At 42.5% G+C, this 27,150-nt stretch overlaps 1 protein-coding gene across 1 annotated transcript in view; it reads left to right on the forward strand.

The window, feature by feature from the left end:
• CYYR1 (cysteine and tyrosine rich 1) overlaps positions 1 to 26,844 on the forward strand; it is an 82,019-nt gene extending 55,175 nt beyond the window's left edge. Inside the window, exons 3-4 of the mRNA XM_074971172.1 lie at positions 17,486 to 17,643; positions 21,551 to 26,844. Coding sequence (XP_074827273.1) covers positions 17,486 to 17,643; positions 21,551 to 21,684 — 292 coding nt within the window. The 3' untranslated portion in view covers positions 21,685 to 26,844. The remainder of the gene's footprint in view (positions 1 to 17,485; positions 17,644 to 21,550) is intronic.
• Positions 26,845 to 27,150: the final 306 nt, after the last annotated feature.

Here is a 27,150-nt window from a genome sequence, read left to right on the forward strand (position 1 = left end):
AACTACAGGCCGGTCAGCCTCACCTCAGTCCCTGGAAAAATCATGGAGCAGGTCCTCAAAGAATCAATCCTGAAGCACTTACATGAGAGGAAAGTGATCAGGAACAGTCAGCATGGATTCACCAAGGGAAGGTCATGCCTGACTAATCTAATTGCCTTTTATGATGAGATTACTGGTTCTGTGGATGAAGGGAAAGCAGTGGATGTATTGTTTCTTGACTTTAGCAAAGCTTTTGACACGGTCTCCCACAGTATTCTTGTCAGCAAGTTAAAGAAGTATGGGCTGGATGAATGCACTATAAGGTGGGTAGAAAGCTGGCTAGATTGTCGGGCTCAACGGGTAGTGATAAATGGCTCCATGTCTAGTTGGCAGCCGGTGTCAAGTGGAGTGCCCCAGGGGTCGGTCCTGGGGCCGGTTTTGTTCAATATCTTCATAAATGATCTGGAGGATGGTGTGGATTGCACTCTCAGCAAATTTGCAGATGATACTAAACTGGGAGGAGTGGTAGATACGCTGGAGGGGAGGGATAGGATACAGAAGGACCTAGACAAATTGGAGGATTGGGCCAAAAGAAATCTGATGAGGTTCAATAAGGATAAGTGCAGGGTCCTGCACTTAGGATGGAAGAATCCAATGCACCGCTACAGACTAGGGACCGAATGGCTAGGCAGCAGTTCTGCGGAAAAGGACCTAGGGGTGACAGTGGACGAGAAGCTGGATATGAGTCAACAGTGTGCCCTTGTTGCCAAGAAGGCCAATGGCATTTTGGGATGTATAAGTAGGGGCATAGCCAGCAGATCGAGGGATGTGATCGTTCCCCTCTATTCGACACTGGTGAGGCCTCATCTGGAGTACTGTGTCCAGTTTTGGGCCCCACACTACAAGAAGGATGTGGATAAATTGGAGAGAGTCCAGCGAAGGGCAACAAAAATGATTAGGGGTCTAGAGCACATGACTTATGAAGAGAGGCTGAGGGAGCTGGGATTGTTTAGTCTGCAGAAGAGAAGAATGAGGGGGGATTTGATAGCTGCTTTCAACTACCTGAAAGGGGGTTCCAAAGAGGATGGCTCTAGACTGTTCTCAATGGTAGCAGATGACAGAACGAGGAGTAATGGTCTCAAGTTGCAATGGGGGAGGTTTAGATTGGATATTAGGAAAAACTTTTTCACTAAGAGGGTGGTGAAACACTGGAATGCGTTACCTAGGGAGGTGGTAGAATCTCCTTCCTTAGAGGTTTTTAAGGTCAGGCTTGACAAAGCCCTGGCTGGGATGATTTAACTGGGAATTGGTCCTGCTTCGAGCAGGGGGTTGGACTAGATGACCTTCTGGGGTCCCTTCCAACCCTGATATTCTATGATTCTATGAGTAAGGTGTGCTGGTTTTATCCCTGCATCTGTGCCTATCAGTGGCAAAGAAAACAAGACTATGATAGGTGTCAAGTATCAGAGGGGTAGCCGTGTTAGTCTGGATCTGTAAAAGCAGCAAAGAGACTATAGACTAACAGACGTATTGGAGCATAAGCTTTCGTGGGTGAATACCCACTTCGTCCGATGCCGACGAAGACTTTTGAAGTCTATGATAAAAATTGTGGAGAAATGTATCTAGTAGTAATGGGCCAAATTCTGGCCAGCCCCTATGTGGATGTGCAAAGGGGAAGTGGGATACAAGGAGCTCATCCCACACACTGTATAGGAACTGGCCAGAATTGATAGTGCATAGTACTTCTTCCTTCCTTGCACCCCATTGGACATAGATGCCTGAAAAGGGGAAGGAAGGGGCTGGGTCATGTTTCCACCCTTACTCCATGCTGGCCAGGGTATACTCTGTTATTTATAAGGTGGTGCAGAGGGCACATCAGTGTGTGTTCTCTGGGACTCCTTAAGAGGAATTCTGGCTAATTCATTCATAATTTACCCTTCCTCAGTACCTCAAACATTCCTTCAGGTGAAAGAAGAATCTAGCTCTGTATTATTTAAATTATCTTGTTCACAGGTTTTTACAATTCACTGGCCCCTTCTGCATCCTCAACACCATCACCTTCTTTAGGTAAAATGACCTTAATTATTGCGCTTTCTGGAACATACAAGAGAAACAAAACAAAGTCTCCCCCCCCTCCCCCCCCCAAAAAAAAACCTTTGCAAACAGAAATTTCCTGTTTAATCCTCCATAATCTATTTCTTTAGAAATGTAAATTGATTCCTATCACCAATCACTACCATGCTTAATAAATATAATTTACACATCTGATATTACAGCCATGTTTAACCTGTGCTTGTCTAATCACCTTAATCAGAGTTTGCTGGTGATCTCTGCTTATTACATTACACAATAGGGCTCCAATCTTGAGAAGATATATGCACGTGGTTAAAGTTATGCATATATATTTAGGTATTTGCAGGATCAGGGCCTTGGAAGATAGTCCTGTTTCTCTTGAAGTCATTGGCAGAACTCCCATTGTCTTCAGTGGAACAGAATTGGACCCTGCCCTTCTTACAACTCACAAAAGACATGAGAGTTGTCTCCAGGGGGCTCATGCAGCTTCTGGGAGGAGAAAAGGTAAAGAAAGTAAACAATGTTGTAAATTTGACAAGGAAAAGAATGCTGAAGAGATTCACCTTGAAGTTAGCAGCTGAAAGATTCAAAGCCCATTTTATTAGTAAGAGGGCTACATTTTGAAGTACATTAGAAAGAAGAGAAGAAAACATTTTTATTTTGTGTTTTTTCCCCCACTCTGCTACAGAATTGAATTTTCAGTGTGCTATTTTTATTGGAAGATTTGGAAAAAAGTCTAGGCCAGATCATTCAAAGTCCAAATAGAATTATTCTGACTTACAAAATACAATACCAGATACTGTTGCCTTTTTAAAAGATATTTCACTGTTGTTTTATTCCTCTGACAGTGTTCATAAAGATATAATTTTCTTTTTAAAAAATTAGGGTGTAAATGATTAATGAAGTTGGGCCTTTAATTTTCCACTGTGGGTTCCAGGAGATAATTCTGATCATTTAGTTTCTAAAAAATACATCTGTTTCATTTTTACTTTCTTTTCCAGCTTTCCTAAAGACAATAAAATCTTCCTCTTTGAATTGGAATTTAATAAATCTTAACTGTATTTCTTGGGCATGACTTAAGTTCTGAGAATGAAATGTTACAAAAATAAAGTCTAAAGCTTTTTTTCCTACTCTGTAAAAATAGTGTTGCATCTGTGTTTTAATTTGAGAGATTTCTGTTTGGGTATCACACATTCTTTTATTTTGCCGTTATGTGTGCTTTTTTGCCTCACACAAAAAAAGGATAAAGGAGAGACTTTTCTTAAGGGGTGAAATTCACCCTGCCCTGAATAAAGCAAGGGTTAATCATCCATAGGCCTGGTCCAAAGCCCACTAAAGTCAGTTGAAAGAGTCCCATTGACTTTAGTGGTCTTTGGATTAGATTGTATGTGTGGTGCATTTTGCAGGGATTGGAGGAGGTGGAGTGTACTCCATCAGCTCAGTTGGCTGGCTGTGGGAACTATAAGCTGGAGTAGTGACCACAGCCTCCATGCAAATGGGTTCAGTCAGAGTTGTTACGGGCCTTGTCTATGCTATGGGACTAAGTCGACCTAAATTACACTACTCCAGCGAGGTGAATAATGTAGCTGTAGTCAACATAGTTTAGGTCAACTTACTGCGGTGTCTATACTGTGCTGGGTTGATGGGAGACACTCTCCCGTCGACTTACCTTACTCTACTCGTTCTGGTGGAGTAACGGAGTCGACTGGAGAGCGCTCTGCAGTCAGTATAGCAGTCTTCACTAGACCCGCTAAGTTGGCCCCCTCTGCATCGATCGCAGCAGCAGCGATCCCTGGTAAGTGCAGACATGGCCACAGACTGTCCTTCAGCAGTACACAATGGATGTGCCCCTACCTGTTCCAGGATCGTCTCCTCCTGCAGAGGTACCGTGCTGTTGAAGTGGTGCAGTGGGCCTTGCATAAGTGCTCAGTGTTGGGGGGAATTTCATCCACAGAGCCAGATCCTGCTTCCACTGAAATGAGTGACAATATTACCATTAACTCCAGTGGGTGCAGGTTCAGGACTAAAGTGCCCATCTGTTTATACTATGGTTTACTAGGAATCTCTATCAAATTCTGATCAGTGATGCTAACATAAAAGCACTCTCAGCAAGAAATGTACAGAGAACTAGAACTGATGTCATCAGTCGAACTTTTTTGCTCTTATTATGTCATTGCTGTGCTTTAGGTGGCCACTTGTCCTTGTGGTCCGTTGATATGAACAGAATTAAAAGTTATTGTGGCTCTTCCAATGCAATGTATCTTTGGTTCTCTATCAAAAGAGGAGAGCTCGTTGTCTATATAATGCTTGTTCCTTGAGCATTTGTTTGAGTAACTCGTTCCTTATAAGGCACCTCTCCGCAAATTGGGTTTCTTTCCTCAGAGGGCTTATCTGAATTTTTGCATTTGTTGGCTGATATTTTCTTTTGACAGCCATTAGTAGATGGCAATATAGTTCTTTCTAGTGTTTCACTAATGGAGGACTTAGAGACTGTATAATATTCAGTAGAAAAATTCTTGTATTTGAGAACAAGCCTTAGCAATTTTATATAAGCTGTTGTATCTGTTTTTCTAGAGTACTTGTGTTTCCAGACATGGCCACCATGAAGGAAAGAATGTTATTCTGTGGCCTTAGCCTTTCCAGAGCTGTGGGAGATCGTTTGAGTCAGTAACAGTTTGAATCAATAGCACATAGTCTCACTTGAAGTATGCCACATTTTGGCTTATGACTCTTTTGGTGTATTAGAGATTGCATACATATGCACATACAGCACCACTCAACTGGAGTTGTGTCTTACCTTTTTGAAGAAGTTTGATTTCCACGTCTAACTTCTGCTTTTCTAGGTACTTAACTTTTCCAACTCAGCCAGATAGCTTTGAATCGTTGGGAATCTATTCCTTTTCATTATAATAACCACAAGCACACATTGATTTTGAGTTTTGTTCATTTATTTTGTCCTTTTGTTTTCAGTTTTTAGTTTTAATAATTCTTTCAACCACTACACTTCTCAAAGAAAAGCGACCATGTGTTTTGACATTTAAGACTAAACAATAGCTGTTCTATCTCTAATGCACAGGGAGAGGGAGCAGGTAGTCTTCCTATGTGTGTGTGAGTGGATGCATGTGGCAAAGAGATTTATCTAGTACTTGCAACAGTTCTCTGCAATGCAGAGATTTGTAACGTTCCTGTCTGCCTCAGCACACTAGTGCAGGAGACGGCCATAAACTGGATGTTTGTGTTCCAGGGCTGAGTGAGGCATACTTGTCTATGTAGTCTTAGGCATATACTGCCACAGGTGAAGCATATCTGGACCCAGTTCTCACTGTGCATCAGCAACTGCCAGGTCTCTGACTTGAGCATTATGGAAGTTTTATCGATTACACTGATAAAGTGCCACCTTCCAAGTCACTCATCCACTTCATATTCTCCCCGCAAGCTTGTGCTCCTCTGCCTCACAGGACTGTAATTAAGAGCCTAGTCTTGCCACCCCTTTAATTAGTGTTTACTCATGTGGGTAACATTGCAGATAATGATCAGAGCTATGTGTGATGTTCTCAGTGAAATCTAAAATCATATAAAACTTGCCTGATTTAGGGGTTTGTTAGAAACTTGAAACATGGAACAGGTTCACTGAAAGCCTCAGGAGGACCATGAACCTCTCACATGCACCTGACCTGACCTGATTTGATTTGATTTGTTTTGGCATTGAAGCTATGGCACGTCCACTGTGGATGCAAACTTAAGTGAAATTTGGTGGGTTTTGATCTGAGGTTTTGGATTCCTCCAAATACCTAGTTCAAAAGTGTAAATGAAGGTTGCAAACTGAAAGCAAATAAAATGTTCAAACAAACCCTGTGAAGCAAAAACACAGAATCTGACATAGCTCTAGAAATGAGCTGGTGGAAATATGTGAAGCCAAATGTTTTCAGAAGCTGATGTAAATGAAATTGGTGCCAGAAACAGGACTTCAAACGTTTACCAAACAAACACTAGTCAGAACATTCTGGGAGGCACTTAAACCTACCTAACCAAGCTGATGTCAAAAGTGGGTTATTACTAGAGTTCTATAGAGTGGTAGCAATCTGTCCTCCCCACTTTTCTATGGCTGGGGGTTTGAAAGGAGCTCAGCTCTCTTCCTTGGCTGTTAGAGATGTTGCTCCATTTTTGTTGTGCTCCCATCTCCTTTCTTGGCTTCTGACTCAGAAGGTGCTTTTTAACAGTAGTGTGAGACCAGGAATACCAGGGACCAAAAGCAACAAAAAGAACATCATTTAAATGTCAGGTTTCAGAGTAGCAGCCGTGTTAGTCTATATTTGCAAAAAGAAAAGGAGTACTAGTGGCACCTTAGAGACTAACCAATTTATTTGAGCATAAGCTTTCGTGAGCTACAGCTCACTTCTTCGGATGCATTCAGTGGAAAATACAGTGGGGATATTTATATACACAGAGAACATGAAACAATGGGTGTTATCATACACACTGTAAGGAGAGTGATCACTTAAGATGAGCTATTACCAGCAGGAGAGCGGGGGGGGGGGGGGGAGAAAACCTTTTGTAGTGATAATCATTTAAATGTGCGACACTAAGTGCGACACTGTCACCCTCCCGGCTATAGATACAGTGTCTGGGTAAGGCCTTTGAGCAAGCACAGCAATGTGGAACATTTCAAAAAGTGGAAATTCCATTACAGATTCTATTTCCTTTCCAGGCAGCCCCTGAAAAACTCTAATTTCATGAGATTGCAACAAGAGGAGTAGGGGGAGGGGAGTAAAGCAACTGATTAGAAAATAGAGAGAGAAAAGCCACATCAAACTAAACTGAGAGGCTGAGATTCAAATACCTTTGTGGTACCTAGCTCAAACAGGTAGGAGGGCAAAGTCAGTAATTGGAAGCCTGGGGCACTGTCCTGATCAAAATACTTTAAGATAAAAAGTAGAAAAGCTATCATTTCTGATATTGCAGTGTTAATAGCATTTTTCTGTGTCACTTTTGTTTTAAGTTAAATGTATTGACAGTTTTTCAAATGGCAATAAAAGCATTTAATTTCTCTACTATTGGACTGATTGTCTCAGGGTTTCAATGCCATGATTTGAATCTGTTCACTTTTAAAATTCAAGACTGATCAAAATGTAGTTGCTTAGCCATTATCAAGTTATAGCCTGAAATCATTTCCTATTATGAAAAACATGCTAATTTTACTGTTCTGTTGTCATCATCGTCCGCCCCGCCCAATTTCTTCCCTCCTCCTTATCTGTTTTATCTGACTTTCATGTGGTGTCGTAAACCCACTGATGAGCTCTTCAGGACAGGGACCTTCTTCTTGGGACTTGCTCACTGACGCCCTCATCCTTGACCGGAACACCTATACTGTAATACAAACTGATAATAATGTTATCGTATGTGAAATGATTTAGGGATGTCAGGTGCATTTCTGCACCAGAGTTGTCCCTGGTGGGCAGTCAGGACAGAAAGTCCAAGACTGAATGGATGTGGTTTTCAAACAACAATGACCTTTGTACCCTGGAGGTGATCCCATAGCTGAGGCATGATGTTGGGAAGCTGGAGGCATGCATGCGCTGCTGACACTCTCTTGTTCTACTGACAGATGACTTCAGTTCCAAGGTCACGTCAGCAGTTTTCACAAGCACTAAATTCATTTCCTGTTTTGTTACAAGAAATAAAATCGACATAAAGACCTTTTCGTGTGTGTCCTGAATGCACTGAGCGGGACATCCTGCATCATCCTCTGTGGGGGCAGAGGGCAGAGTTGTAGAGGAACTGAGATACTTCTCTATTGTTCAGTGCATGGGGAAGGGAGAGAGCACACATCCCCTTCATGGTGTGTTTCAAGCATCCCGAGGGCTCGCTGTTGTCAGGTGAGAGGACTTTGGAACAGGCTAGAGGATCCACAACGATACAAATCATTTGGCCCTTTCTCCCTGGGTGGGGTGGGCACCTGTATCTTACAGACTTCTCCAGTGTAGCTTATTTGGAGCACTCTGTTGCCACTCTGTAGCATTCCATTCTTATAACCCCCGGCGGAGTTCTCCACTGCCCAGACAAACTACTCAGGCTATGTGCCAGGGAGAGGAGTGTGCGGATGTGCATAAAGGAAGTAAGCACACTGTGTTCACATGTTTCTGGAAAGATAACTTGTCTGAAAAGTCCATCCAAGGATTACACTGAAACCAGAACAGACTGTAATTATGTGTCCTTTTATGCTGCAGTGTATGTGATTTCCTCTCAGGTCCTTTAAATATGCCCTGGCTACACTTCACTGGACGTGCAACTTTGTAACAAACTTGTAGGCTGTAACTTACTGTTCACGCATCGAAAATATTAAAAGACAAAAGATATTCTTCTTAATCCCATGTAGTGTTATGTGTGTCTTGAGCTGCCAGCAGAGAAGGGGGAATGAAGGTTAGGGTTTGCAGTGTATGCCCAAAGGGCTGTACTTTTGCTTTTTCACAGTGCTTATACTTCTCAAGGCACTTTGTGGGCTGAACTGTTAAAAAAAAGTAACTCTCCTTGTGAGTATCAAAGAGGGGAAAAAATCAATTTGGATGGAATCAAACATCAGCAACATATTTAGATACACAATCTGATCTCAGTAAAACAGAATTAATGAAGTAACAGTTGAAATTCTAAAGTAGCTGTTGGTGTACTAAAGATTGATTAGCGTGCAGATCTTTAAATTAGTAATTGCTTGTTGAAAAATAATATTACCTTCAGGTGCTTGCTTTGGGAATTTTAGTTTAAAAAAGGAATTCCATGTATAGAGTACCAGCTGGACTGGGCGCTAGCCCTAATTCTGAGTTGCTCTGATTCTGTACTGGGCACAGAAATGAAGAAGGGGCAAAAGTGACTTTAAGCCATTTTTGCATTCCCTCTATTCTCAGAGCCACAAGGGGGACTGCCAGACACTTGGAGTAAATTAGAGCGGCCTCAGGGGTACTCTCATTTATTCCTATATACTCTATAGTCCCTTAGTAGCCATGGACAGCCAAGAAGAATAGCTAGAATGTGCTGTCCAAAGCCCACCTGGGGTTGGGTGGACATAGTACCATTCTACCAGTTCTGTGCTGAATGGGGAACGCTCTTATACAGGGGATATATCCTGTGTACTGTTTTTACCCAGTTCCAGTGGGGAAAAGAGACTCCTATATATACAAATTATGTTTTAAAATATAAAAATAAGGAAGTGAGTAGGAGTTTTGCCTAAGTAAAGACTGCAGAATAAGGCCTTAAAGGCAAAACCAGTCCTACTTCAGTTACTATTCTCTATGCCACTTATTTCATTAAACAGTGGGTACTAGCTAGCCAACGAATTTCACTGACTACTAGGTTTGGCAGTTTTCTGACTATATGCAGCCCAGGTTACACAGGCTTCTATTAAGGTATTCCAGGGTTATGGTCACGTTGTGGTGGAAAGTCTGCCCAAAAGCAACAAGCCCTGGGAAGCCAGAGGATGTACTGAATCAATCAGTCTAATGTAAGCTTTGCCAATGGAACTCCTATAGTGTCCCAGCCAATTAAATCTTCCCTCCCTGGCAAAATCCCTGCAGGAGAGTAATAGTAGAGAAGTCTGCCTTCCATGGGGAGGTAAATCCCCTTCAGGTACAGCTTCCCCTGCTAGGATGGAGGGTGGGGGGTGCACTTTCAACACCCACAGTCCAGAAGACATGAATCTGCCCTCTGTGTGGGAGGAAAAAGTGTACATGAGCCTGCAGACCTTACATGCATGTTAGTCCCACTAAATTCAGTGGAAGTTCTGCCAGTATAAACACAGCAAAATCAGACCTAATTAAAGGTCCAAAGAGTTCATTTTTCAAACATACCATATGCTGGAACAGAGGCTCAGAATATTATTTTTTATAATAGTATCTCAGAGAATGACTTTTTCTAATCCGGTAGCTTCATTTTTGAACACACTAGGGAAAATCCTTTAAAAGATATATTAGTACTATTACAAAATTTGTGTTACATGTACCATTATTGATGTACAGTATTTACAAAAATTCAAAGCCAGAAAACCACTGGTACCAACAACTGGGAACAAATTAACTGGAGAACTAAAAAAGTACAGAAAATTGAGACTTCATAGATCAGATGCATAAAGTGAGGATTGTGAAAAGAGTACCCCTTATTGTACTGAAACATAGTAAAATACAATGAGGATATGGCCATCTTATGTCTTTTAAGAACAATATTTCTTGCACCCTGTTAAGCTGGATTTCTGTAAATTTCCCAGAGTAAACTACCCCAATATAAGGAGTTTTATGCTGGTATAACTTTGTCCATACTAGAGGCTTGTACTACTTTAACTATATGTTGTGTTCTAAACTGATATAACCATGTGTGTCACATAGTGACCTGACCCTTTAAGAGTAGTGGGCTCAGCCCACCTCCACAGGTGAAGGGAATAAGTCCAGGTGGCAAGGGATGAGAGCATGTGAATCAGAAGCAGGCCTGCTGGGAAATATAAGGGCAGCCTGAGGTCAGGGAAAGATTTAAAGGAGCCAAGATGGCTGAATGAGCTGCTCAACATTGAAAGCCCTTTCTTAGCTCTCAGGTAGAGAGACTGGTAAGTGCAATTCTGCAGAGAGCAGCAGCTGGCTAGGAAGGTTAGAATGCCAGGAGCAAGCCTTCTGGAGCAAAGTCTCAGCAGGGACAGGACTCAGAATTGTGCACTAAGGGCCGTGGGACAGCTAGGAAGACTGGGTGGAATTCCTTGTATTTTCTTTTGAACTTTGCGTCAATAAACCAGACCCACCACTCCACCTCCCTTCCACCTGCCCCCGTTGTGGGGGTGGGGTGTTTGATGCATGAAATCCTATATTGAGTCATTGGGGAGTCCAAGAGGCAGAAAGTGAGGCAGCAGATAGCTGAAGCCAGCCTGGCTAAGTCCCTGCTGCATAGAGGTAGAAAAACTCTTTGTAGATAAGCTCTTTAAATTTCAGGAAAACCTCTACATTGTTTTGTATGTTAAAGTAGGGAGAGGTGTTCAACAGGCACAATTACTCGGAAGCCAATCTGAGCTATGGATCATGTGCATTGTATGCTTCAGAGGCACACAAGTCACAGTGCAAAGTAGATGTCACTGGAACTATAGTATTTGTTTCATTAATCAAGGTTGAAATTCACTTCATTTGCATAAATCCTAAATTATCAAGTTTTGCAGGGGAAGGAAGTCAAATAGGTGAAATCTACCCCCATCGATCTAGCACCACTGCCAGTAACAGTGCAGTAGTAATGTGGGACAATGCTGTTGGTGGTGGTGACGCTGCCTTCAGCATTGGGCAGCCAGAGAGTGGTAGCTGCTGGCTGGAACATTCATGTTGTTTGCAATGTGGGAGGACTATTTTTTTTTTTAATCCCACTCCTGTTATTTTGCCAGCGGGTCCCAGTTTCTTCATGCCCCTCCCCCGAGAGCCTCTTGTGCCCTTCCCCCCGTTTGCGCACCAGTGAGTTAGAGTAGTAGCTGCTGCCCCTCTGCCATTTGTGCAAGGCATTAAGGTGATTGCATTCACATAGTAGCCAGTTCTGTGGCCATTTTCCCTCTCATCCACCCATCACCACCCTCTGTGACAGCCTATGTCGGGTGGTTTGAGAGACCTCCTATGTGGTGAATGTGAGATTCAGAGGCTTCTTGGATCACCGTTTACTGGCAGCCTCCCTGTGCAGCCCAGCAGAAGATCTGAAGAGATTCTGTGGGCCTGGCACCAGCAGAAATGTTGACTGGTAAAATAGAAATGTGGTGGTAGTGATGGGGAAGGAAACTTGTCTTTTGAATATTTTATTGTTACCCTGAGGATGTCCCTTGGAATTTCATTTTTTTACAAAAAAATCTTTTCTTCTCCCCCTTTACATTTCTTTATACTCTTTTTCTGTCGCTATTTCTATGGCTATATTTTTTTCCCTCCAGGCACATCTTTTCTATGAAGGACCTTGCATAAGCTTTCCTTTAAAATGTTGTACTTCAAAGTTTTCTCTTTCCTTCAACCCTTCCTAGTTGCTATGTGATTCTGCTGTGCAGTTTCTAGGTTTTCCTTTCCTTGACTGTCCTTTTTCTCTAAAGACACTCCCCCTTGAAGAAACTTGCAGTGGTGATAGCATGAAAAATATTCTCTCTATCCTCTTAGGTACTGAGTGAAAGAGAGAGAAAGAGATTGCATTTTATAATATAAAAGGAGATAAATTTCTTTATAGGGTATTTAATTGAACAGGAACATGAAAATAGCATTGAAAAAGATTTGGCCATGTCAGAAGGGTAAATAAGTATATTTATGATTTCGCTTCATACATTCTAGCCATACCAAAGGTTATCCACAAACTGAACAAGTATTTCTTTTCACATCATATCCACAGAACAGTCATTCCAACACTCTAGTCATGTCAGGACTTGATTCTGAGAGTTTTAGCCTTTTGGAGCTTGATTTTCAGAAGTGCAGAGCACTCAGAGCTCCAGCTGAAGTCAGTGGGAGCTGTGGGTGCCCAGCACCTCTTAATAGCATGTTCTTACTGTTCAGCTGATTAGCAGATAGCTGATAGCACTTTAATGCTGTAACACTCTCTTCAAAATCCTCTTAATCTTCTTTTTTACAAATGAAGTACTTGGCTCACATATCAATGTAAAATGCATGACCCTTGGGTCTGATCCAGCGGGCTTTAGATCAGCCCCTACTTGAACAGAGAAGCCATTTGAGGGTAGGCAGCTCTTTCTCCATGTCTCATGTTGTCACTAACAAACTGTCTAAAAGCTAGTCTCTAAACACCACTTTAATGCAAAATCTGACTTCATAAATAGAAACAAAAATGTTTAGCTATCTAGGCAATTTTTTGTGACTCATTACCTTAGTATCTAAGGCTGGGTCTCAGCTTAAAAATTTAGCTGGCAGGGCTGTGTTGTTCTTTCAGGTTTTTGATGACTGGTAAAAGTCCTAATAGTACTTGCAAAGTACTGTTGGTATAGCTTAGCTTTCTCACTGAACCCCAGTGTAACCTATGTTTGCAAAAGCACTTTTTCTTTTTTTCTTTTTTTTCCAAGTATAACCGTATCTACATTAAGAGGGTTTTCCTGGCATAGCTATACTGGCAAACTTTTAAGTGTAGACAAGGCCTAAGTACCAGTGTAGTATTTGAGCACTAATAGTATTTGCTCCTCATCCAGGTGTTTGGACATATTTTGCCTCATTTACATTGAGTAGTACCTTACTCCATGAATAGTCCCATTGATTTCAAGTCTACTCTGTTGTAAAGTATTAACTTGGCATAAGGAGTGCAGAATCTGGCCCCACTGTATTTATATTGTTGCATTTTTAGGTCAGTCACTGTTTCCAGAGAAGTGGATGGTGCTGTTTGGTTTTGAGATTGGCTGTTTGAGGGGGAGGGAAAGTGGGGTTGGAGGGTAGGGTTGGCCTTTATTCTTTTAACTGTGGTTTGGATTCCCCTCAGTTTGTAGGCTGTAATAATGAAAAAATAGTGAATTGTTTTAATCTCAGAGCTTGAGTGAATGAGTGTGGCAGAGCAGATTTGCATATTTGGAACTTTACTGTCGAACAGTTAATGTGGGAGACCTACTTTATGTGTACAAAGGAAAAATAAAACAGTAAAATTATAGCCAGCAGTCCAGGGATGTTTGGTTTCAGATTCTGTTTCTTCCACTAAGGAGATAGTTTAAGCACAACAACTTTCTGTATGATTTTCTGATATTGCACTCTAGGGAAAGGTCACAATGATTCATCCATTTAATGGAAGCATTCACAGTACTGAGATGGTTTATAATAAATGGAGCTTTCATTATGCCTTTGGTTTTTGTTTTGTCTTATTTTTTGGTAGTGTCATAAGAAGACTCATTGGAAATGAAAGAATATCTCACTAAAGTCTTTTCAGAATTTTTTAAATGTTTTTTTTTTAACGTGCCCGTTGTTCCAAAAGTGGCTAACCTGGTCCCAGAGAGAACTGGATGAACTTGACAACTGGAAGATCTCAGTCACATAGTCTAATGCTGCAATGTTCTGTTATGTTACAAATAAGGGGCTTCCCATGTCTCACATTTCTAGGCTTGGTTCTAAGTATGGAACACTTAAAGCCTGTTGGTCTAACCCTTAGCGTTCACCAATAAAAGGATTTAAGCACTTTTAGACACCTAAATCAAACATGTAAACCCTCAGAACCCCTGCACAGCTGCTGCATAACCCTGTAGGTGCACAAAGTCCTTAGGAGTCTGTTTCCACCAGTAAAGACCTCTACATTTCTGTTGGTGGGCATGCCCACAGCCATCTAATTCCTGACACCACTGAGCTGCTTAGCACCTAAGCCCTGGCAGGATTCTCAAACTAGGCAATTCCCTGCCTATCTCAGCTGCAGGGCCTGCTCTGACACAAGTTCCTGGGGGCTGTCTACAGGATTGGGCCCCCTACAGAACAAGGAGGAGTTGCCTCTGTGCCCATTATGCCCAGTAGTCCAGTTGTTAGAGCGTGAGAGACTGAGGTTTAAATCCCCGTTCTGAATAATTCAGAACAGGTAATTGAACCCAGGGTCTCCCGCATCCCAGGTGAGTGCCCTCATTTTAGTGTTTTATCAAATACTTCACATATGCATTGGGCTCGTGAGAATGACTCTGTAGCCCAGGGGTTAGGGCACTGTCCTGGGAGACCATGGTTCTAGTCTCTGCTCTAATAACAATACAAATTGCATAAAAAAGTATAATAGCTTCAACAGGAGAGATTGAGAGAGACCCACCCCAGAATAGCCCATTGTCTGCTAGCTATGGCACACCTGCAATGTGGGAGGCCTGCTTTCAAGCAGGCAGAGTGGGGACTTGAATCTGGGTCTCCCACATCCTGAGCAAGCACTCTAAACCAGAGGTGGGCAAACTACAGCCCGTGCGCCACATCTGGCCTGCGGGACCATCCGACCTGACCCTTAAGCTCCCGGCTGGGGAAGCTAGCCCCCGCCTCCTCCCCCGCTGTCCCCCCTTCCCCGCAGGAACACCACCGCGTGGCTAGCACAGCTGGCTCTGGCCAGGCAGCAGGGCTGCAAGCTCCTGCTGCTCTGAGCTGCATGGTGTGGGGGTTGGATAAGGGGCAGGAGGGCCCCAGGGGGCGGTTGGATGGGGCAGAGGTTCTGGGGTGGGGCAGTCAGGGGACGGGGAACGGGGGCAGTTGGATGGGGCAGACGGCGGACAGGGAACAGGGCGGGTTTGGATAGGGGATGGGGTCCCGGCAGGGCCGGCTCCAGGCACCAGCGAAGGAAGCAGGTGCCTGGGGTGGCCGTTAGAAAGGGGCAGCACCTGTCCGTGATTGGGGCGGCACGTCCACGTCTTTGGTGGCGGGTCCTTCACTCCCTCTCTCCCTCTTTGGCGGTGGGTCCTGCTTCTTTTTTTTTTTTTTTCTTTGCCACTTGGGGCGGCAAAAAAGCTGGAGCTGGCCCTGGGTCCCAGGGGACCTGTCAGGGGGCAGGGGTGTGGAGAGGGGTCCAGGCAGTCAGGGGATAGGGAGCGCGGGGGGGTTGAATAGGGGGTGGGATCCTGGGAGGGGGCAGTCTGGGGACAAGGAGCGGGGGGGGGTTGGATGGGTCACGGGTTCTGAGGGGGCAGTCAGGGGGCGGGAAGTGGGGGGGGCAGATGGGGGCAGGGGTCAGGTTGTTTGTGGAGGCACAGCCCTCCCTCCCCAGCCCCCCATACAGTTTCGCAACTCCAATGTGGCCCTCGGGCCAAAAAGTTTGCCCACCCCTGCTCTAAATGCTGGGCTATAAGGAGGTGCCACCACTGTTTTTTCTGAGAAAGGGCTGGCTTAGGTGCTTACCATCAGGAGAGGGTTCACATCTGTTATTCCTGAGGGGAGTCAGGCATCTAACTCCCTTTGAGGGATAAGCATTTCCTTCTGGCTAGCCTAGGCTCTTCAGTGTGATGGCCTCTGTGAATCCCATTCTTAGGCACCTGAGTCTCCCCCTTCACTGTATAAAGAGCCTGGATGCCTCACTCGGGGCTGATGATTCCCTTGGGCACAAAACACTGAGCCTAAGTCCCTTTTGTGGATCTAGAGAAGCCCCTGGACCCATATTTAGACACCTGAATAAATGGTCTGATTTTCAGAAGTGTTAGGCTCTTGCAGTTACCATTGACTTCCAATGAAGCAGCTGGGCACTCACCATTTTAAAATGCATTCCAGGGCTGACACTTGTATATGAAAACCAACACGTTATAAACCCTGTTTTATTTATAACTTTCAGGTTTTCGCAATGCTTTCTTTATTCTCTACATTGCAAGATATCCTATTGTAGCTTATTTGTTATTGAACAAAGTATCAAATTAGAAGACATAAAATATACGTAACAGTATCTACAAGGTTGCTATCTAGAATCCTGCTTTGAAAGTAAAATGATGCACAGAATACAAATATTCAGTAAACCGTGTTTTCTCTTTATAAAAGTCACGACTATCAATACTTTCTCACACACTGTGCATGCTTCACTGACTGCACAGATTTCAGAGTAACAGCCGTGTTAGTCTGTATTCGCAAAAAGAAAAGGAGTATAACCAATTTATTTGAGCATAAGCTTTCGTGAGCTACAGCTCACTTCATCGGATGCACTGACCGAGCCTAGGGTGTAATAAGGGCTAATTTTGGTCCTCAATATCAGGAGCTCTTTATGTATATCTAAAAGAAAAATTTTGACCCAAAGTGTAAGTGCAACAGGGCTTCCTTCTTCCAAATGGTTTGGAACTACAGTCTGATTAATCACTTTGGGGGAAAGGTAACTGGAGTAAATTGAGCCCCTATAACTGTTGTGTTTTGTTTTAATCATTGTGCAAGTATACATGCTGGATGCACCAGAAGATGTGGGAAAGAATGACCAAATTGAATTTGCTTCTTATTGTTCACAATAGAGAAGGTTCTCCTAAATCTGTGGGCCAAGAGTTGGATAGGTACACAATTCTGCATACTAAAAAAACTTCATGACCCAAAATATAGCAAAGACAAGAACAATGCAAATGGAAACATACCATGCAAGCACCTTGGGATGCCCTTAGAAGTACTATGGGAAACTTTACCTTTTTCTAAAGAGAAAAGAATAGTGATACCTTCTAGGGGGAAAACTGCATAATGGGGAGGAGGAGGAGGAGAAATTGTCCTGCACAATATTTAAAAGTCATTTATGTATGCCTTGGAATGAGACAATTTAACATATAGTAAATCGAAAGAATGACCTGGCTCAATGTTCTAGGTAACTTTGAATGAACTGTCTCATTTTGTGTGTGTCTGGGATCTTCATGTTTGTTTAGATGCTGTGATGGGTTGATTTATGTGGTATTTGCAATAATCAATATGCATTTTTGTTTAAAATGAGGAACACTGAAGAGGAAAGGATTTCTTTTTTTAAACTGCCTTTGACTGAAACTCACTGCATATTTCCTCTTACATTTCAGAGGCACAGCAATAGCAGGGATTGTATTTGGTATCGTATTTATAATGGGAGTGATTGCCGGTGTCGCCATCTGTATCTGCATGTGCATGAAGAACAACCGTGGAACTCGAGTAGGGGTCGTCAGAACTACGCACATCAACACCATCAGCACCTATCCAGGTGAGGGTGCTAAGTTACTCCTTCATAAGATTGCCAAAGAATTCCATGGGACATGTTCATAATAGAGCTGTATTCTTTAATCATTATGATTTCATAGCAGTGGCGATTTTAGTAGGGGTTCATGGAGTCAATTTTACACACAGAAATCATGAGACACACACACTCCCCCACCCCACTAATGCCGCAAACCTGAGTGGTGCTGAAACCCGGGCCACCCCATTGCAACACCCAGAACAGGGAGCCAAGCCCATCCCCCCCCAGGACAAGATCTCCCACTACAGGTTGAGTGTGGGCCAGGCTCACTCTCCAACACCTCCCTCCCCATCTTCAGGCCTCCTGTCCAGACCAGGATTAGGGGTGTCGGGGTCGCAAGTGGTCAGTGCCTCTCCTGACTACAATAAGAAGAGTTTAGTTAAGTGCAGCCATTGAATGGGGAGGTTGCATCCACTCTTGGTTTATAGTAAGTAAAATAAAGCCATAAAGATGTCAACAAAGGATAGCTGTTCCCAATAACTGAGGGCATGTCTACGCTGCAATTAAAACTGGTCCATGTCAATGGACTCAGGCTCGCAGGGCTGTTTAATTGCCTGCAGCCTGAGCTGTTATACCCTTCCACCTCTCAAGATCCCATGGCCCAGGCTCCAGCCTGAGCCCAAATGTCTACACTACAATTAAACAGCCCCACGAGCCTGAGTCAGTTAGGATGGGCCAGCCATGGGAGTCCAATTGCAGTGTAGACGTACCCTAAGATACTTCAAAAACTACTCCAGAGCAGTGTAAAGTGCACCCTGCCATTCCATCAAATGTTCAAGAGTTGGGTGGGTGTGGTTTCAGTGCTTGGGGAAGGTCTATACAATGGTAAGGAAGTGTTTATCTAAATAATTTAATAGTATCTGCGTCTCAAGCTTCTGGAAAGCCAACATATTGCAGATTGGCCAGATTCACAACTGCAAGGGGTTTTGGAAGAGGAAATCTCGATGTGGATCATCTTGCATAATTCCACCCAGCTCATATCAGGGGGCAGATTTTGCTGAGCCACATCCCCCTCTGAAGGTTTTGCTGAGCTACACTCCCCACAAAGTTCATTCCCCAGACCTTCTCTTGTAAGCTCCTTGGAGCAGAAATTGTGTCTCCTCTTGCTTCTCTGAAGCATGTAGAACTCTTCTGAATGCTTAGTAAAGAATAATACATTTAATTTCAAACACATGAACATTAATATTAAAATATATACTTCATTTCCAAGTTACAAGCTACATAGTCAATCCCTAAAATACTGTGATGGTTTGCTATGGAAAATACAAATACTACTAAACTAAATATATTCTGGTTTTCCACCATCCAGCCCTTTCTTAATGGCTTTGTGTCACATAAGGAATAATCATGGTGGCAGGGCATGCAAGGCAATCAGTTGTCTATCATGTTGGTTTCATGTCAAAGTGAAGCCAGGGCATCTGATACCCCCATAAATGGGGTTGGTGGTTATGTTCCAATATCAGAAATGAATACCTGCGATACAATAAGGCTGAAAAACAGCACAAGAAGCCATGACATAAAGAGAGAGAGAGAGAGATCTTGTTATATTGTCTCAGGAGGATGTGACAGTACCATGCAGTTGGTTTTCCAGATATCAAATTAGGGAAATTGCTTTGGTGAATAATTTTTTAAGGACAGGTCTTTTTTAAAAAAAAACACCAAAAACTGAGGTATAAGTAGGAGATTGACCAGGTCCTGTAAGCAAAATCTTGTGGCATGGAAACAGTAGAATCACATAAAGTACACTGAAGGGCCCATTCCTGGAACATCTTATGTGCCTCCTGCAAATTCCAGGGGTGAGAGGAGAGGGCTCTTAACACTTGGCAGGATTAGGTCCTTAATGCTAGGAGCTGTCTGTGAAAATGAATCAGAGCTTATAAAATATTATTAAGTGTTTGTATTCACATGCTAAGAGGCAATCTCTGCACCAAAGAGCTTACAGCCTAAAAAAAAAATCCGTTGTATTTTTTATCAGTTGTATGACCTGGGCTTGTGGCCTATTTTATGCTCTAATTTTGGCAACTTTATTGAAATTGCCCTGATAAGGGTTTTGTGTTACACATTTTACAAACAGTAAAATCAGTCGTGCTGCACTACAGGAATTCCCCCTTGCCTTAAAAATGGGATTCCGTACCATACTGGGGTTCAGCAGCAAAGATAATGCCACTCCAGACTATACTATGTTTGCCTGACAATCTCCCCATTTCACGACGGAGTTAGTACTTGCGCATGTGTCCGTATAGCAGTCTCCTGTACTCAATGTATCTATCTTCCCCCTCACTCCCATACTTGTCAGCTGCACGAAACTTAGCTATAATCACCCTCATTATAGCAACATTGCTTTGCATGACATAGAGAGTTGAGCAATAAAGAGCACTATAGGACTCATTAGGATTCTCAATCATGAATTGCGAACGAGCAAAGTTAGTATGCAAAAACAAAATGGACATCTCTAGACATCTCTTCTCGCTGTGTTTCATCCTTATCCATTCATCTCCAGCAGGAGGCATTTTAGCTCTCCATTTTCCCTATCCCTGGTATGAACATCCTTTCAGCGGGAGGCTCTGTACTTCAGAAGAAGCAGTTTTTGGAGGATGGAGCAGGCTCTGAGAAACTATTTCTCCCACCCTAGCTAGGAGCTGTCTTTGATATAGGTGGCAAGCTATGGAAATTTTTTCCTTCTGCCTCAACCTCAGCTCTGAGTAGATTTTGGGGAAGTGCCATTATCTCTCCTTTACACTAGGATCTGAGTTTTCCCTGCAGGAAGGGGCTTGGGGGGGCTCAGGGCTGGGGCAAAGGGTTGGGGTGCGGGGGTGAGAGCTGCGGGGTGGGGCTGGAATTGAGGGGTTCAGGGTATAGGAGGGAGCTCTGGGCTGGGGCAGGGTGTTGCGGTGTGGGAGGGGGTCAGGGCTGAGGCCGGGGATTGGGGCACGGGCTTACCTTGGGTGGCTCCCGGTCAGCTGTGCAGCGGGGGTGCTAAGGCAGGCTTCCTGCCTGTCCTGGCACTGTGGACTGCGCTGCGCCCTGGAAGTGGCCAGCAGCAGGTCCGGCTCCTAGGTGGAGGTACACAAGTGGCTCCACGAGGCTCTCGCCCACAGGCACCACCACCCCCAGCTCCAATTGGCTGGGAACCAGCCAATGGGAGTGTGGAGCTGGTGCTCGGGGCAGGGACAGTGTGCAGAGCCCTGTGGCCCCCCTGCCTAGGAGCCAGACCTGCTGCTGGCCGCTTCCGGGGCGCAGCGCAGTGTCAGAACAGGTAGGGACTAGCATGCCTTAGCCAGGCATCACCACCTACAGGACTTTTAACGGCCTGATCGGCAGCGCTTACCAGAGCCGTCACGACCCAGTGCCTTACATTCCGCGACCCAGTACTGGGTTGCGACCCGCAGTTTGAAAACCACTGCACTAGGGCATAGACTGTGTCTTTCTGTGTATTTGCATAGCACAATGGGGCCTTGACACCAGTTGGGATTTTTGGATGCTATCATGATATAAATAATAATAAGAGCTTCAGATTTATGCTTGCTGGGTTAGACCCTGTTCTGTAGGATTAACAGCAGATAGAGCTGGTTGGAAGGGACAAAATTGTGAACAATTTTAATAGAATTTTCAAAAACTTCCAGCCAGCAAATCTCTCTACCATATATTCCCTGTTAGATAGCATTATCACATATAAGACCAAAGCCTAAAGTTCTTACTCAGTTTTCATTCTGTCTTATTCAGCTAAAGTCTTGAGAAACACTTAAGAGAAGACCTCAGGCTTTGTCCCACAATGTGTAGAGCTATTTGCTACTGGAAACCTTCCCCACCTAAATCATATTGATTTGGTTAAATTATACTTTTCAAACTAATTCTTCTTCTCTTTCACTTTCAGTGGCTCCTCCACCTTATAGTTATGAATATGAGATGGAATACCCAGCAGACCTACCTCCACCTTACACTCCAACTCCACAGACTTCAATACAGTATCCGCCACCTCCTCCTTACCCTGGATATTCAGGGAAATAATTAACTGGCTTTAAAGAGATATAAAGTGCCTGTTGAATCAGCCAGCACATTACGGACAGATATTGTTGGCTCAGGAGCAAATAGAATGGGGCCTACATCCACATATACTGCCTGGGGTAGTGTAACGGGGGACAGTTGCTGTGGCTCAGGATGACTTCTAAAGGATGAAGAAAAGTATAGTCCATCCCAGATCACTGTAATTCACAAATAAACTGAAGCACAATAGAAGAAACAGCTACTAGGACTTACAGCCTAGCCAGCAGTGATTAGCATCATCCACAATTCTGCTGACTTTCTTTAGCAACTTGTTAAAGTGAACTGGAATATTATTTTTCCAATTAAAGGAATGTATGATAAAAATGGTTAATAAGTTTCCTCTTCAGAGCATGAGATACAGCAGTTGGGGTCTATTCTGGGAGGAAAATTCCAACTGTTGTCTACAAACCTGTATCATATCTTTCCTTGAAGTGGTGTGGATAAGGAAGAACAAGAAAGACGGAAGCTACTTATTAACTTCCATTCCAAATAGGAATACCAGATGATGTGTTCAGCATAGCAGTATTTAGGATCTGATAGGTATACTGCAAACAAGAATTTTATTAGTCATTCAATAGCCAAAATATGACTGATGTAACTACTTTTGACCAAAATGCAGGCTATTTTAAGTGCCTACTTTTAAGGAGATTAAGCCTGGTTTATAGCCTGTAATCTAAGCATACAGAATGTTTTTGTATGTAGATTTCACTATAAATTATAGACATATCTTTTTATATGGATTTAAATACTGTATACAGATTTTTAGGTCACTAGATAGTACTTTAATTTTGAAAGTAAATATAGATTCAGCAAAATCCTGAAATAGTTTTGGAGGGAAAAAACCCAAGGTTATTAAGGCTTCATAGATTTTTTTTTTTCCTGCAGTTTGATTTCTGATTAAACTGTATGAAGATCAGTAGTTATTTTAATTGGACATTTGTTCTCACAAGTTAATAGTCAACATAAAGGAAGATGCATGCAGAGGGACTGTAAACATTGCTGTCAACAGGGAAGATAGGGGAATGAGTCATCTTGGTTATTTAAATGTGATTGGGCTCCATAGATTGAAAGGGAGATCAGAGTTGGATTTACCATCCTGTTTAAGAACTGCACACACAAATAGGGGTATATGCAATTCTGTCCTCTTCTCTTCTCTTTCAGAATCATTTTTCAGGCATTGTTGGTGAATGTCCTTCATTAGAGAGTTGTTGGAACAAAAACACCAACATGGATTTTTATATTTTAACTTACTATTGTGTAACATTTACAGCTGTTGTATGGGCTTTTTATGGCTTCCTTCCTTATTTGTATGCTCCACAACTTATGTAAAAGGTAGAAGAGGAAAAATGATGTAACATATCAAGAAGTTATGGTGACCAGAATTCACAAAGCTGTGGAAACAGCCTTTTTTATGCATATAAACTCCAGGTTAATCATGATTCTTAAGGCTCAGAATGTGTTTGTTTAAAAACTAGCACATAGCCCTCAGCTGGAAACTTTCATGGGCATTCAATGTATTACAAATTAAAAAGAAAGATGGTTCTCTGAGGACCTGAACCAAAGCCTACTGAAGTCACTAGAAAGACTCCCATGACATTATTGGGCTTTGAATTAGGTCCCAAATGAGGAACACTTGAGGTGTTTAGGCCCTGATTCAGTAAGGTTTTTAGCGCTAGTGTAGTGTTAAGCACATGAATGATCTCATAGACTTCAGTGGGAGTACTCACATGCTTACAGGTATTTGCAAGCTTAATACCTTGTTGAATCCAGGCCTTAATAACTATCTTTGCTAGTATTTTGGAGTAGCATTTGTCCCTTCCAGTATGGGCAGTTTTACCCTCCTCAAAAGTCCACCTGAAGGCATAAAAAACCTTTATTCTCAACAGAATGTGTTTAAAAGGGCTGTTACGTGGTCTTTGGCCAAACCGAGCATTGTGTAAAGAACTCAAACTTCTTAATCTATTCAGAGGCAATTGGACTATCCCGCAGAACTTGGTTATAGTGAGTTTCATAGTGCCTTCAACAAAGAATGGAGATTTTATTATTCCTTTTGGTGCTTTGCACTCTAATCCAAAATTATCTGATTTTTAAAATTAATCCAGCTCTCTGCTGGAGTAATAAGGGTGTGTCACATTAGCCATTAATATGGCTGCTCACAAGGGACAGGCAGCTGTTCATAGATAGAGCCTAAAATATACTTGACAGTAGGAGTCCTGTTTATAATATTTTGGCTTCCCCTACTCATGACCATCTGTTAGGATGATGTCATGTCTGCCAATATACCAGTCTCAGCCAGTGGTCAGCCTGCATAACAGAGCAAGCATCATATTCTCTGCATGAAGTCCCTCCTCTCCCATAGCAATGCCACATTAGTAACCCATGCCTTTTTACAGCTGATCACACCTGATGACGCTTTTTATGCCAAAATAATTACCCTTGGGAGAGGAAGGTACGAATGAAGTGAGTACTTTTCCTTCCCTCGTTTCTGGATTTTCTGCTCTGTAACAATGTACCTGCATACAAAAATACATCTGAGAGCAGTTTTGCAGTTCCATTTTTATTTGATGACCTCATGCTACTTTGTACATTTAACCTCTTACAGTTTCCTGAACAGAAAAGGGAAATATAAATGTCTCATAGATCATAAATCTTCCCTCATCATGAAGATCTCTCTCATAGTGACATTAGTCAGAACAAGTAATAAAGCACATCTCTTATGGGAAGAGGCATTTCTGGTAATTAGTGAGAAATCATTGGTCAAGAGACCCACAGTTTAAGTCGCAGCTTTGAGATTGCACATCGCTGATGGTATCATGTTGTAAAGATGGTCCTGGTGGATAAGGTGTCTAGATTACATAAGTAGCTCATGTATTCAGGAGGACAGTCTTAGAAATTCATTTTAGCATCTCACAGAAATAAACATCCTTTTGTTTGATGGGACCCAATAAGAGAGAGCCTTGGGGTGCACACTTTGTACATTAATTTTCTCAAAAAACTTTTGGGCCATATCAGAGGATGATTCAATGTCTCATAACTGATTTACATTATCCCTTGCCCTGGCTGATCGCAGAATGAAGCGTAAGACTGTTCCATTCCTGCAAGTCGGCTGGAATTTTGTCACTGAAGGAGTATACATCAAGCCCTATCAAAGTAGATGATGATGTAACTATTGTGACAAGGTCAGGCCAGATGGCTTCAGGAGAGTGATAGAAGGCAGATATATTAGCCCCAGGTTGAGTAGGTCCCTTTTCCCTGGGTAAGGCAACAGGGAAGGTTCCAGAACAATCAGGAACTTTCTGGAAACAATTAAGACAGGCAGGCAGATTAGAACACCTGCAGCCAATCAAGAAGCTGCTAGAATCAATTAAGGCTGGCTAATCAGGGCACCTGAGTTTAAAAAGGACCTCACTTCAATTTGTGGCGTGTGTGTGAGGAGCTCGGAGCAAGAGGCACTAGGAGCTGAGAGTGAGAATGTGTACTGTTGGAGGACTGAGGAGTACAAGCATTATCAGACACCAGGAGGAAGGTCCTGTGGTGAGGATAAAGAAGGTGTTGGGAGGAGGCCATGGGGAAGTAGCCCAGGGAGTTGTAGCTGTCACACAGCTGTTCCAGGAGGCACTCTAGACAGCTGCATTCCACAGGGTCCTGGGCTGGAACTCAGAGTAGAGGGCGGGCCTGGGTTCCTCCCAACTCCTGGTCAGACACAGAAGGAGTTGGCCTGGGCTGTGGGTTCACGAAAACGGCCAAACTGAGGGCTGCCGTGAATCTCTGAGGCAAGCAAATCCGCCAATAAGTGCAAGACCCACCAAGGTAGAGGAGGAACTTTGTCACACTATATACAATTGAGTACTTTCAGAGTGTTTGAGAAGAGTTTAAATGGAAACAGCCTTCTTAAAGCAAACTGAGGTGCATGTACAATACAAGCAGATGAAAGAAAGTTTGGAGGGTTTATTAAATTTAAGCAACATGGCAAAGAAACAGTTGCTGCATAACAAGAAAGAAGAGTTTCACCATCTTAAATAGGCACAGAGTTAAATTTAGTTGAATTCAGAACTTCTGGCTGAGTAGCACTTATTAAAGGTCTTATCAGTTGGATCAGTGCTTCATCTTCATACAGAGTAAGCAACTCACAAACAGGTATCTCTTTAGAGACCATTCTGCTCCCTGAGTATATTCTAGCAATTTCAAGAGAAATCTATTTAAGCATTAATGACCTATTTGGGGGATTTTACAGTTAGGTAATGATCAGTTAGAGGAGTTAAAAGGTCAAGGCAAAGCCATAAGAAGTTAAATGTACTAGACTATCATTACTTAAATAACATACTCCAATGAATAGATCATTAGTGGTAATATAAACTTTTCTTAATGAAAAATTAAAGGATTTACTCTTTTAATGTTGATTAGTTTGAAAGCATAATAGGGAATGTTTAGCAATTTTAGCAAATCTGGAGGCCACATTCTCAGTAATGCCACAATACAAAGACGATAATGCTTCATAAATCAAGTAAGTCGATAGTAACAGTGTTCTATTGTAGAAATACATCCTTCCAATTTAAAGCTAATATTTCCAAGACCTTTTGTTAAACCACAGTCATATTTTTATGGATTGGGATAGTTCATAAAGGGCTAGTGGTCATGTATTAGAATAATAATAATTAATAGCATTTTACATTTCTATAGCAGCTTTCATTCTAAAGGATCCCTGAAAGCTTTACTAACGAGATACACAGGAATCTTTCAACCACCACTGTAATGTATTCAACCAGGGAATGAAACAGGACAGGTATTTAAGAGCACAGAGTAACAGTACATGACAATTTGGGACAGGAAGCAAAGAAAAATGCCTTAATCCCTTGAAACTGTACATGGAATTAAAGTAGATGGAATGTATTTATCCAAATAGGAATTTGCCCTGGAAATCCGGGTCTGCACAACAAATCTTGAGAAAAGATTGACTGGAGTCTTTAATGACAGCAAGTGGTCACTATTATTGTGTTATTTTTATTTATCAATGCCTGTATTTGTGTTGCAGTAATGCCTAGAGGCCTCAACCAAGATCAGGGCCTCACTATGATGTACATCCATATTGTAAAACTGCCCCTGCCTTTAAGACTTTGCAATGTACATACAAGTGTAAAAGAAATAAAGTATTATTATTATTATTATTATCATTATTTTATTTTACAAATGGGGAACTGAGGCACAGAGAAATTAAATGTTCAGTACCTTTGTATTAGATATAATCCAAAAGAAAGATTAATATTAACTATAATATTTTAATAAAGGAAAATCAGAAAACTACAGTTATCTATTAAAATATTCACATATAACTGGTTCAGTAGCAATAATCCATAGAAGGATTTGGGAAACTCAGATTCAGGAAGGTGATAATATAAGGTATTTGTGTCAATAAATAGATGGATAATAGTT

This window comes from Natator depressus, chromosome 1 (assembly GCF_965152275.1).
Source record: "Natator depressus isolate rNatDep1 chromosome 1, rNatDep2.hap1, whole genome shotgun sequence".
Taxonomy (NCBI): domain Eukaryota; kingdom Metazoa; phylum Chordata; order Testudines; family Cheloniidae; genus Natator; species Natator depressus.